Raw genomic sequence first — 12726 nt, 5'->3', positions numbered from 1 at the left:
AAAAAAAAAATCGTATTTGCATGATAACAATATGTTAGATTTTTAAGATAATTTTAATATCAGTAACCTTATCAATCTTCAGATATATATCACGTAATGAATTTCTGAAAATATAATGAGAATATTTTTCTAAAGAATTTCTCAGAAAATACATAGAAAAATGAAATCGAATATAATAAATATATAAAAAATTATTCTCAAAAAAATTGAGAATGTTTGTTTCTCACAAATATAAATATATACTAAATTTTCAAGAATTGTGTAATTAATTTCATAATACATATATTTCAACCATTGCTAGAAATTTACCTATAACTTCCCAATAACTAGTCAAAATCAAATGCAATGCGATAGCATTGTAATTTGAGCACAATTGATTGAACTGCAGGCCTAATTTGTAATCCATAGACATCTAGCACGAATCGATACCTCTTTCACCAACCTTCCACTATACGACCTGTTGTTTTCACATTGGTCGTTTGGTCAATTAATTAGAGTGATTATCATGACCTTTCTTTATTCAAGAAATCCTTGGAATTATGCTTAAATCTAATTAATCATTATTCACTTACTATTATTAAAAATAATTTCATAATTCTTTCAAAATTTTTACAATATGTTGTACATGAAATTATTTTTGTTATTTTTATCTATTCTGCTAGTTGTTTCAAAAGATACAAATAGCATTGTTTGATTTTTAAATTATTAAGTTTTCTAAATATATCCGTTTTTAAATCTTTTTTTCTCTTATTATTAAATATTCCATTTTGACAATTTTTAAAAATAATGAAATTAAAAATAACACGAGATAAACATTATTATAATCGTAATTCGTAATTTCTTATTTTTAAATTATAGATTCCCTATTTTTATTTGCAAATTATCTTTTTATTATCATTTATTATCATTTATTATCATCTCATAAAATAATACATATAATAATGCTATTTTCCTTTTCTTTGAATTATTTATACAAATATTGAATTATTTATACAAATGTAATGATATGCAATATCATTAAACAAGATTAAAATGAAATAAATATATTGTTAAAAGTTGTGAATATAATAATTTGAAAAATCATATATGTAATAATATTGCATTAATAATAATTTACATGTTTATTGAATTGCAGTTGCATCTCCGCCGGATCGAAGAGCCACAAGAGACGATATTGCAGTGTCCTCACCCGGTGCATCTCCGAACGTTAATGCAACTACGAGCTGCACTGGTACAACATCGTCTCGATTGCACAATCCTTCCTCGCCAGGTCGAAATGGCCAGCTATCGAGTAAGTGACTTGATAACGCAATTGTTGTACATTATTACAACCCTCGTGCAATTACACGCCTTATAGAATTATGCATATACATTAATATGATTAAATAATGTACATTTCCAGGTCATTTATATTCATGATGAATACAAAATTTCAATCTATATATTATACAAAATTTTATCAAAATTTTTTGTAAATTTTATATATCTCTATATATAATCTCTAAATCATAAAATGGAAATTTAATTATAATTTTGTATTATGCCATTCTAAAGTTAGATATAAATAATGTGTTGAATCTAGTTCTTCGAAATCTAGATAATTTAATTAATGATTCATTAATGGGATTCTCTTTTAAAATATGAAACATAAAATTTTGTATATTATTATATATTATAAATTCTGGATTAAACGGAATACTGTTTAATTCGAGTTTCTCGTGTTTCAGAACAAGGTACATTAACGATAGTACGCCGGAGTTCTGGCAAAAATAAGAGCATTGGCGGAAGTTTCGAAAGTTCTCCGCCCCCGCATAGTCCTGACACTCTTTCGTCAAGTCAATCCGTGGATCTCGATGAGATCCTTGATAATGTCGATTTAACGACAGATTCGCTTCCTGCCGTTGACACCCCCGACGCTTGCGACAAAGCTGCTCTCAGGTATGGCATTCAGAAAAATTATATTTTTCTTTGTATTAATATTCTTCTATATTCATTTTGAAATAACACATTCTGCTTGATCATTTGATAATTATTGATTTTAAATGAAATCATATCATTGGAAATCTCTAATAAAATTAAAATTAATATTTTTTTAATGATCATATCATTTATAGAAATACGATAAAAATATAATATATTTTTTTAATATTATTAATCATAATTTTTAACTTTTGTAATAAAACAAATATGAAATATTTGTTCCAGATTGAGATGTTTACTGAGACAGCTTCAACATGGCGAAATATCAGCAGAATTACTTCAACGAAATTTGCACTACGCGGCACGTGTACTCGAAGCTGTCTTCCTCGATGAAACCAAGTAAGTTTCGTTCAAAATATTAATTAATAATCTTTTCTGCAAATGCCATCTTTAATAATATTGTGACAGTTGTTTCTATTATAGTTATATCCAGACAGTGACTTCTTCGAGAAGATATATATATGTATATATATATATATATATATATGTACATTGTATTGTTACAGTTTTTTAATCTTAAATTGCATCTATATCCTAAGAATATATTTATAATCAAACTATATTTTAAATTCTAGGCAATACAACTAATTGATCATTTAGAAATTTATTCGTTACTATTTATTATAATCATCGTTTATTAATATTTTTATTAATATCTAGTGACTATATTTTAATGAATATTTTCTATAATATTTGACATTTTGTATAACTCACGACCCTTGAAAATACGAAGAAATAACGAAAATAATAAATTACATTTTTTAACATATATTTATGATATATTATATTTTTATAAAATATATATTATTCAAGATAGTGAAAATAATAAATTACATGTATGTATACATCAATTTTATAACAAAAATATCAAATTTTAATATTACCATCAATTTAAGCATTAAGGATACCAAGAGCGCCTCTTTAGCTCAGTGGTAGAGCACTGGTCTCGTAAACCAGGGGTCGTGAGTTCAATCCTCACAGGAGGCAATCAATTTTTTTTTCTTTTTATATATCGTAATTTTTTGAATATTTACCAATGAACAATTTACTATTTTTAACAATTGTTTTAATAATTCTTTCTATAAATTAATCATTGTTTGCGAGATATCTTTATTCTATTTTCCCATAAATTTATATTCTATATTTTTAATATTTCAAATTATTTTTTTTTTAACGATAATATTTACTTCATATTCAATTTTATTTAAGTATATAAATTGTTTATATATTAGTTGTTCCTTATGTTAAAAAAATAAAAAGTTAATATATTTTCGATACTTCTTTTTCTTTCTTTTTTTCTTTCTTTCTCATATTTCGTTTAAATATCGAAATTAATAAAACTGTAATATATTAGGTCAAAAAGATCAATTCAACTTCAAGATTGCTTTTCACCGCTTTCGAATAACGAGCCTGTTCCTGACATCATGAACATTTTTAAAAAGAATAATAAAAAAAACTTCGTGAAAAATTACGAAACCACAATACAACAAATAAATCTTTTTCTATGCAATAAATTTTCCATGAAATTATCCTTAAGTTATTACGATAAACTTTGGATATTAACTCTAACAGATATATATTGTATTTATATTCAACCCGTAATGGAGCCATGATTATCCACGATCTATATTTCAACGTTCCTTATTTCTCTAAATACGTCCATATTTCTGAATTAACATATTCCAGCAGCATCGACCAACGAGAGGTAACCTCGAAGATCCTCTCTACTCGTATCTACATAAATCTGCAATAATTAGAATTTCGATATAACCTTTAACCCATAATCTTTCCAGAGTTTATATCAACGCAACTACGAGACATACCCCTTAATGATGAAATAATTATTTCTCAGAAACAGGTATCCCAAAGGATAGCAGCATCGATTCTATATCTAATCAGCCTATGAATCCCTCCCCGTATGGCGGCGCTGTAATGCTAATGATTATAAATAAAGAAAAAAAAAACAAAGAAACAAACAAAAGTGTAATATTCTACTGTTCTGTTCCCTACTTGACACGTGCACTAACAAGCAGTATCGCAGGGTGAATTCAGGAGGGGTTGAGTGCTCTCGGTCATCGCGTAGGGGTACGGGCCTGTCATCTGCATCCCTTGGGAGCGCCTTGGACTCGGATGGACAACAGGGCCACGCGGTGGTAACCCAGAAACGGAAGCTTCGCACCCCCGTATGGGCAAGGTTGCGAAATATTCACATTTCCGACCTCACACGACTGTTCACCACCCCCTACCACGACCTACCAGATATCCAAGACAACCTATCACCCTAGATATCGGCAATATCCCTTTCACGTGTTGACATCTTTTTCTCTCGACCTCATCGAGCTCGTTATTAAGGGTCACGATCATGCGTCGTTTTGCTCGATCATTAGCATCTATAGGGGGAACCGAACTGAATTTCGGATCGATCGACCGGGTTGATAGTGAAAAATGAATACGGCGATGGGGGTTGAAAGCGAAAAGCTGACGCGGAATGTTTCCCTTTCGACGATGGCTCATGTGAAACGATTTCTTTTTACGCGTGAAATTTCTTTCTTTTCCTCCTTGCTTGTTTCTTCCGCTTTACAAATGTTACGAACAAAATATAAACCGTGAAATTGAAATTTTGAAAATAATATTGGATTTAAATATTTTTCGTATTTATTTAAAATTGTGAAATTTTGTATGAATCGTAAATTATTTATTAGTTATAACAAATTGAATATTTTTTTAACGCGATGTTACGCTTAAAAAAAATATTGATAAAAGAAATAATAGAATGATTATTAGAAAAGAGTTATAGAAATTTGGAATGGAAGAGATTTTTTTTAAATTAATAATAAAATTAAGATTATCGAACAAGAAGAATTAATTAAATTTAAAAATGTGACACTTTCGCTCCCTCAACGTCATAGATATACCTCAAATACATACTACGTTTTCTTCTAGTCAATATATACGTAGTTTTGGCTTTATATCAAATAGAGAGCATAGAATCTTGTGCACAGGAATTAATATAATTTTAGTACACTATGCATATATCGATCATTAGTGAAATCTATACGTTTAGGATTGTTATATTGTTTCTTAACGAAATTGCACATATCTATAATGCACGAGTGGTAATAATAAATTTAGGTTTCAATGAATATAGCGTAGCTGTCTTGCTACGAAATTAAAATCGAATATCATTTTATTAAACAATACTAACCAATATAAATATATTAGTTTTAGATTAATAAACAATCATACAAAGAATTACACTACATCTTGCAGTCAAATTCGATATTCGAATATTTTACATACTAAAATGCATCAATTATGGCGCGATATTTCAAACAGCATTCTATCGATTTAATTCTTTTCCAATAAAATAAACAAAAAGAACGATGAAAAAAAGAAATAGAAAAAAATCTATTTGAGAGCTCGATAAAAAGACAGAATAGCTATTTAGAAATGACGTAGATAATCGAATTGCAAATAGTCAAACTCGATCGCGTGTCAAACACATTTAAACACAGCATGACGACTGTCTCTACCTGCCTGGCCTGTATATATCCCCCTTCTATAGCCTCTTTTTAGATCTTTCTAGGTGTAACCTGCTCACTTCTTGGATAACTGCCTGTTTACAGCTGTATGCATCGCTCTCTTTAAAAAAAAAAATATATATATATATATATTTATATATATATACGATCGATATTCCTCCTTCTGTCTCTATGTATGTTTCCTGCGCCAATCTATATGAGAACGTGCATGCGTGTATATATATATACATATAGGATGGTGTACGCTGAAAATTCACTTGTTATTTGAAACGAGCTGTTTAATGGAATGCTCAAACGTCCTCTGTACGAACCAAGAGATGACCAAGTCGTCGTCAATATGCTTTTTAATTAAAATAGAAGAAAGAGATAAAAAAAATAAACGAAAGAGAAAAGAATGAAATATCGCTGGTGGAATGAAAATACGCAAACTTCTATTAATTTTTTTACTCTCGTTTCTATTTCCGTTACTGTTCTCTACTTTCCTTCTTTTTTCTTCTCTTAATTACTTTCTTTCTTCCTCTTTCTTTATTTATGTATTGAATTATACATCGATGCAATCGCACGCAGGCGGACGTTTCGTGCCTTAGATACGGCCTGATGAATGTAATCTATCGTTAATGTGTTACACACACCTTTTTTTCTTGATGTTTCGAATTATAGAGATGCCGAGCGTGTGGAGTCGACCGCTGTTTGCCGTCAGGGTATAAGACGTAGGTTCGTTCAAATGTTTGAATAACAGAAATCGCTTAAGATATCGTTCACGATCATGATACGCATTGCTTTATATTATACACATTACATTATTTTGTTTCATTGGTAGCGGTTTGAGATTGCCTCGCGTTCTTGGACTCGTGGTAAGGACATGAGAGAATGACGCCATTTCTTGGATCGATGATTCGAAATTGATTAAAGATCAATTGGCGTCGTTGATTTTGTAACATTTTTAATCACGAGTTGTTTATATTACATCTGTTTATATTAATAATTAAAACAAGTCATATAATATATTTGATGTATTCATATATTTAATTCTTTTGAATTATTTTTATCAATTGTTTTTAAATTTTAAATTTACAGAAATAAATTTTTCAAAGGTAATATTATAAGTAAGTTATGTAGTATGTTATCAAAGAATTAAATACACGAACAAGTATAAAGATCAGATGTTACAAAATAAATGTCACACTTTCACCTGCCTTTCCAATGAATTTAAACACCATCCACACTGCATGGATCCTCATTTATCACGTATTATTGACAACCGACCACGAAAATATTATTTAATTTACTGTAGATACGGTTATTAAACGCTTTAACATCATAATAAATCACAAATTTTTTTTCTTTTTATCAAATTCCACTTATTCGAGTGAAATTTTGTTATGCACGTTTGTTTTAATTGATCGTATCCATGAATGAAGTAATAATTTTTACACATGGTCGAAAGTAAATATAATATTCTCTGTGCAATAAATTTTTTAACCAGTATTGATAAATCAATATTTAATTGTACCAATGATTCCATGTATCAATATCGTAATTGATTAAAATTTTAAACGTATTCCAAATTTTATGTATCCCAGCACTCACTCAATCGATATCAACACTTGTCTAATATTTTTAATGGATATGAGAAGAGGATATTAATCGTAGTTTTATTCATTGATATGACAATACCAATATTTATCCAATATATAAACTTTTGATCGATTGGATGTAAAGCAATGGGAATCAACATTCTAAAAAATGAAATGTAGAATTCGATGAGAAATTATTCTCAATCAAATCAGTCACGTGTTACTTGTCAATGTTCGAAACACTTTTGATTTTGTCATCATGTTCTCATTCAAAATTTCATTTTTTTTAGAGGAGATTCCATCACAGTTATTATTAAATTTACCAAGCTCCCTCTTAAAAGTATTAAAGATATTAAAATATATCTTTTGCTAATGTATATAACACCGATAACTTATGAAAATTTGTACAAACTTTCTAATTATTGGTTTCGCTATTATTCTTTTGCTGTTCTTGGCGTCGAAGAAAACTTTTTATGTTTCGTGTAAAACGAATGCAAATTTAAAAGTTAGATTCCTAATACGATCGATTAACAAATACATTAACTATTAACATAATACGATAATTTTATTAACAATTTTTTATATTCCAATTCCATACTCGTTTCAACAAATAAAATTTTTTTAAAAGAATGTAATAAAGTTAACATGATTTTTAATTTATACATTGCCATTTCAGTGAAAATTGATATATCATAGAATATTTTTTTTATTTGCTATAATTCATCACTTTGAAACAGTGTGTGCCTGAATAGCTTTCGCATACTGTCATTTTTCCTTTACTGTATATTTTCTCTATTATACTTAAATATCCGTACACAATTTTGAATATATTATTAAAAATAATTTTATCGTTATGGATAAATAGTTTTAATTCACTTTTGGAACACAATAAATTGAATTGAAATTAAATTTGTTACGGTTGAACAGTTAACAAAACAATATTCAACGAATATCTATTGAATTCAATGGTGTGTTTCCATTCTATTCCATTCTTCTTTAATTAATATCGAACACGTGCAATAGAATTATAAAGTAATATTTTCCCAGTATGTTATTCGCGTGTTTCGTTAGAAAAAAAAAAAAAAAACTTCCAAACAATAGTTTCCAAAAATGGAAATGATTTTCAAAAGCCGATTAAATCATCCGTAAACCAAAACATTGCGAACAAAGAAACACGCCATATCATAATCCCCATTTTTCACCTAACACCCAATTGTCAAATTATTAACTGAAATAAAAAGTAAATAGATAAAAACGAAAAAAAAAAAAAAAATAGAACAGAAAAGGAAAAGAGAAATTGTATCCACAGCTTCACACGCACCCTGTCACGAATAAACCACCCTATCACGATTCGAGATAGAGATAAGCATAAACTACGACTACCATTAATTTCTTCTTCGCCCCTGAGCAAAGCTCGTAAATATTCGTATCCGTTATATACGATCCAGCCATGCATTACTTATTTTTTTATTTTTTATCAAACCTATTCGAACACGACAACGAGTTAAATATAACGGAAAAAAAAAAGAGGGGGTGGAATTACTAGCAGAAACGATTATTAGCGGAAGCTCGAGCGTAAATCTCTACTCTCTGTTCTCTCGTTCAAAGAAAAGAAAAAAAGAAAAAAAGAAAAAAAAGAAATCGTAGCGAAGGTAGGAGTTGTCCACCGTGATTCCAACTTGTTTCGCGATCGTCTCTGATCTCGCCGCGTATCATTTAATCAGAACAATTTTCCTTAGGCGGCTGGCGGACGAGGACGATGAACTGTCGGAGGTACAACCGGACGCGGTGCCACCGGAAGTCCGCGAGTGGCTGGCTTCGACCTTTACCAGACAACTCGCGACTACGAGGCGGAAGGCAGACGAGAAGCCAAAGTTCCGCTCTGTCGCGCACGCTATTAGGGCGGGAATCTTTGTCGATCGGATTTACAGGCGGGTCACCAACACCGCGCTCATGCAGTTTCCTCAGGAAGTGGTTAAAGTGCTTAAGGTATATCGTTCGATACCTATCGCGTCAGATTTAAGCGCTAGAATGATTGATAGGGAGCGAATATTTGCGAAAACCGATATCTTTTTACTAGGAAGGAATTTGAATTTATACTTGTAGATTAAAAATTTCACTTATAACTCACTTGTAAATCGAAACTTTTGAGTGAGATATTGATTTTTGAATGAAATTAAATTTTATATCTAATGTGTGAAGCGTTGAATTTTTTCAGTTTAAGAAATATTAACTCTTAGATTATAACTCTTATAACAGTTGCTATTGAATGTTTCAAATTGATGGGTTTTCATGAATGTATATCAAAAAATTATTTGATTTGAATTTGTATTGAATTGAATTTTGTTTTTAACGAAGACTTTAGACGATTGGTCCTTTGACGTATTTTCACTGAATGAAGCGGCAATGGGAGCACCTGTGAAATATCTCGGTTATGATCTATTGAATCGGTATGGAATGATCCACAAATTCAAAGTTCCCGCCACGGTATTGGAGTGCTTTTTGGGAAGAGTCGAGGAGGGATACTGCAGGCATAGAAATCCGTATCATAACAATCTTCATGCAGCTGATGTTGCACAGACTATGCATTATATTTTATGTCAAACAGGACTTATGGTAAGTAAGTTAATTGGATAAAAAAAATTCTTTAGTTTAACTCTTCTTTCTTCATTCCGATATCTGAATTCATTATCGAAATATAAAGACTTGATGTTTTCATGATGTTTAAAGGGATGCGAAAATTATAAATGGATTTGCGATCTACTGATCTATATTTTTTCTTGAAAATATGTATTACGTTTTTTCAGGAATCGTATTTATCATTTGTCTGGAATTTGAAATAAATTAATGACGAGAGATGCAAATTATTATCTTCAGACTCATAACAATTTGAAGTTTTTCTAATTTCAATAGAATTATTTAATCGAGTTTTAAGCAGTAAATTCAATATTGCTATCTTCTTTTCTATGATATTTACGTCGTTGAATTTGAGAATAATTGTGCTCTTCGTTCTCTGAATTATTTTATATTTGTTCATGTACGAAGATTAACTCGTATCTCGATATTTTTATAAAATTTTAATTCAATTATAAGAAACAAAATCGAGAACGTAATTTTTCTTGAATATCGTTTTGCTTTGGTTTGAAGAATCGTTCCTTAAATTTTTAAACATCTGTCTAATTCTTCATTAATTTTAACTTCATTAAAAATGATTATTTATCAAACTTCCATTACTTATGTAGTTCAAGCCTAAAAACCTTACCAATTCACGCTCGAACGTGAACAACTTCATCAAATAATTTTCATACCACGAAATTGGAACCAAACTATCGAACAGTTTAAAAGTAAGCTGGAACACTTGTGCCAATCAATCGAGTATTTGCGCTTAAAACGAACAAATCCCACGTGTCACAAGTCAGAAATGAATTTCGGTTCGCTCGATTCCCCTTTTCAATCCCTTCCGTTGGAAATTGTTCATTTACAGGGAATTATATATACGCGCAAACGTTTGCTTGTTTGCAGAATTGGCTGACCGACCTGGAGATTTTCGCCACGCTGGTTGCGGCGATTATTCACGACTACGAGCACACTGGGACCACAAACAATTTCCACGTAATGTCCGGCAGCGATACAGCCCTACTCTACAACGATCGGGCCGTTCTCGAAAATCACCACATCTCCGCGAGTTTCCGGTACGTAGGGAATAATGTTGTCACGCGTGTGTATTTCTACCTCCTCTTCATGATTGCCCGCCATTTTCGTTTCAATTTGCGAACCGTTATTCCCAGGAACGCAGAGTTTCTGGTCACTCGTAAATCTTGCTATTGAAATGGTAATTGATGGGAAACATGATGCGCGAAACGTTAACCCTTTGCGGTTTAAATTCCACTGTTTGTATCCACAATTTGGATACTTTGTTTTGATTGATTTACGTGACGTTTGTCGGTTTTGGTGTAATGTTATACGGTTTATCATTGATTATACATTTATATAATTATAAATATTAAATATATTTCATGTTAAATAGTAATATAAAAATTGATATAAAAATCAAAAGATTTTAAAAGTGCTACAAAAAAAATTCAAAAATGTATGATAAAATACACGTATTCTGATGAAGAGTTAATCTAAAACCTACAATCTAAGAAATCAAGATTTTGTTTTTCAGAATTATGAGAGAGGACGAGTGCAATATATTACAAAATCTATCGAGGGAGGAATTCCGTGAATTTCGTTCACTGGTGATCGATATGGTGCTCGCGACCGACATGAGCTTTCATTTCCAACAACTGAAGAACATGAAAAATATTCTTAGCTTAGCAGAGCCTAGCGTAGACAAAAGCAAGGCTGTCAGTCTGGTTCTTCATTGTTGCGACATCTCGCATCCGGCCAAAAGATGGGATCTTCATCATAGGTAGAATTTTTTTTCGATTTCTAAAGAATTAAACAACTGTTGCATTGAAAATTCCATTATTCAGATGACATTTTTATCGAAATAAATTCTTTAGCTCTATTGAAAATATTAATATCATCATATTAATGTGTCCATCCCGATTGAAATTAGAGATACAAGATATTCGAAGATTTGATTTTATTTTGATTGTTTTACAAAAAAATATCTTCTATTTTCTTTTATTCTACTTCCTTTTATTATTTCTTAAATATTTTATTTTCAAAATGAAAAATATTCTCTCTTATTCCATTTTTTTTTTTGGGGGGGACTATTCAATTTATTTCTAAAAATCATTTCCTATCTTGCAATCAAATCATTCTTATTTTTTTAAATGCAACGTTCTATTCAATCTCTTTTTTTTCATTTGTCCAAATCCATCCATCTAATTTTAATTCCTTTCTTATCAAAATCTCTTTAAACAATTCTATTAATGATTTCATTCTTAAACAAAATTCCATTTTTTCCCTCTCATTTAATTATTAAGCACGATTTCATAAAAAAATTTAAACCTGATCGATAGAAAGCGTAATGTTATTGTTCCTTTCTACTCAGATGGACAATGCAACTGTTGGAAGAATTTTTCCGCCAAGGGGATAAGGAAAAGGCACTTGGATTGCCGTTTTCTCCGCTGTGCGATCGTAACAATACCCTGGTGGCTGAATCGCAAATAGGATTCATCGAGTTTATCGTCGAGCCCAGCATGCAGGTATGCAGCGATATGTTGGAGACAGTTCTCACACCGTTGAACGTAAAGGAGAGCGTGGACGAATCGAATAACGGTGAGCGAGAAATTCGTGTCACACTTTAATACGTTTCACGTGCTACATCTTGCGATCTTATTCAAATGACGAACAATCCATAGGATCGGGTGGCGAAAGCAGAAGGTTTAAGATTGGGAAACCATGGATTCCATGTCTTGCGGAGAACAAGAGAATCTGGAAGGAGCAAGCCGTTCGAGGTATTTGGAATAAAATTCTTGTTCGATGCTTGAATTCGATATTGCGGTATTGAAAAAAAATATTTACGATATTTTGATGAAAGATGATCAAGTTTGATCTTCGTTTATGAATTTGAATTGGGATTAATAATTGTTATACGATAGTTTTTGTCAAATATTTTGTGAACTTGCTTTGAATTCCTCTGAATATGAAATTCTCCTCATGGAATATTTGAG

At 30.7% G+C, this 12726-nt stretch overlaps 2 protein-coding genes and 1 non-coding gene across 8 annotated transcripts in view; 2 read left to right on the top strand and 1 right to left on the bottom strand.

Annotated features, from left to right (window-relative positions):
- LOC102672637 (alpha-glucosidase-like) overlaps positions 1-12726 on the bottom strand; it is a 47712-nt gene that overhangs the window by 22990 nt on the left and 11996 nt on the right. Inside the window, exon 1 of one of the 6 annotated variants that reach the window (XM_031514868.1) lies at positions 5518-5535. The exons of 2 other annotated variants lie outside the window; for them this stretch is intronic. The gene's annotated coding sequence lies outside the window, so the exon portion shown is untranslated. Of the gene's footprint in view, positions 1-76; positions 95-1117; positions 1136-5513; positions 5536-12726 lie in introns of those variants that run through there. 3 more of the 6 variants (XM_006625132.2, XM_006625135.2, XM_006625133.2) reach the window with 3 other exon arrangements.
- Positions 1129-12726, top strand: part of LOC102673578 (calcium/calmodulin-dependent 3',5'-cyclic nucleotide phosphodiesterase 1-like) — a gene marked incomplete at its 5' end in the record, with an annotated part of 12391 nt that continues 793 nt past the window's right edge. Inside the window, 11 exons of the mRNA XM_031514869.1 lie at positions 1129-1291; positions 1728-1938; positions 2206-2319; positions 4022-4174; positions 6183-6236; positions 8839-9088; positions 9458-9715; positions 10622-10791; positions 11268-11513; positions 12105-12331; positions 12415-12510. Coding sequence (XP_031370729.1) covers positions 1129-1291; positions 1728-1938; positions 2206-2319; positions 4022-4174; positions 6183-6236; positions 8839-9088; positions 9458-9715; positions 10622-10791; positions 11268-11513; positions 12105-12331; positions 12415-12510 — 1942 coding nt within the window. The remainder of the gene's footprint in view (positions 1292-1727; positions 1939-2205; positions 2320-4021; positions 4175-6182; positions 6237-8838; positions 9089-9457; positions 9716-10621; positions 10792-11267; positions 11514-12104; positions 12332-12414; positions 12511-12726) is intronic.
- On the top strand, positions 2896-2967 carry Trnat-cgu. The gene has a single exon. It is a non-coding gene; the product is annotated as a tRNA-Thr (tRNA).

Source organism: Apis dorsata, unplaced genomic scaffold (genome assembly GCF_000469605.1).
Source record: "Apis dorsata unplaced genomic scaffold, Apis dorsata 1.3 scaffold_1283, whole genome shotgun sequence".
NCBI lineage: Eukaryota > Metazoa > Arthropoda > Insecta > Hymenoptera > Apidae > Apis > Apis dorsata.
Note: the sequence above shows the minus strand (reverse complement) of the source record. Positions and strands in the feature narration are given on the sequence as shown.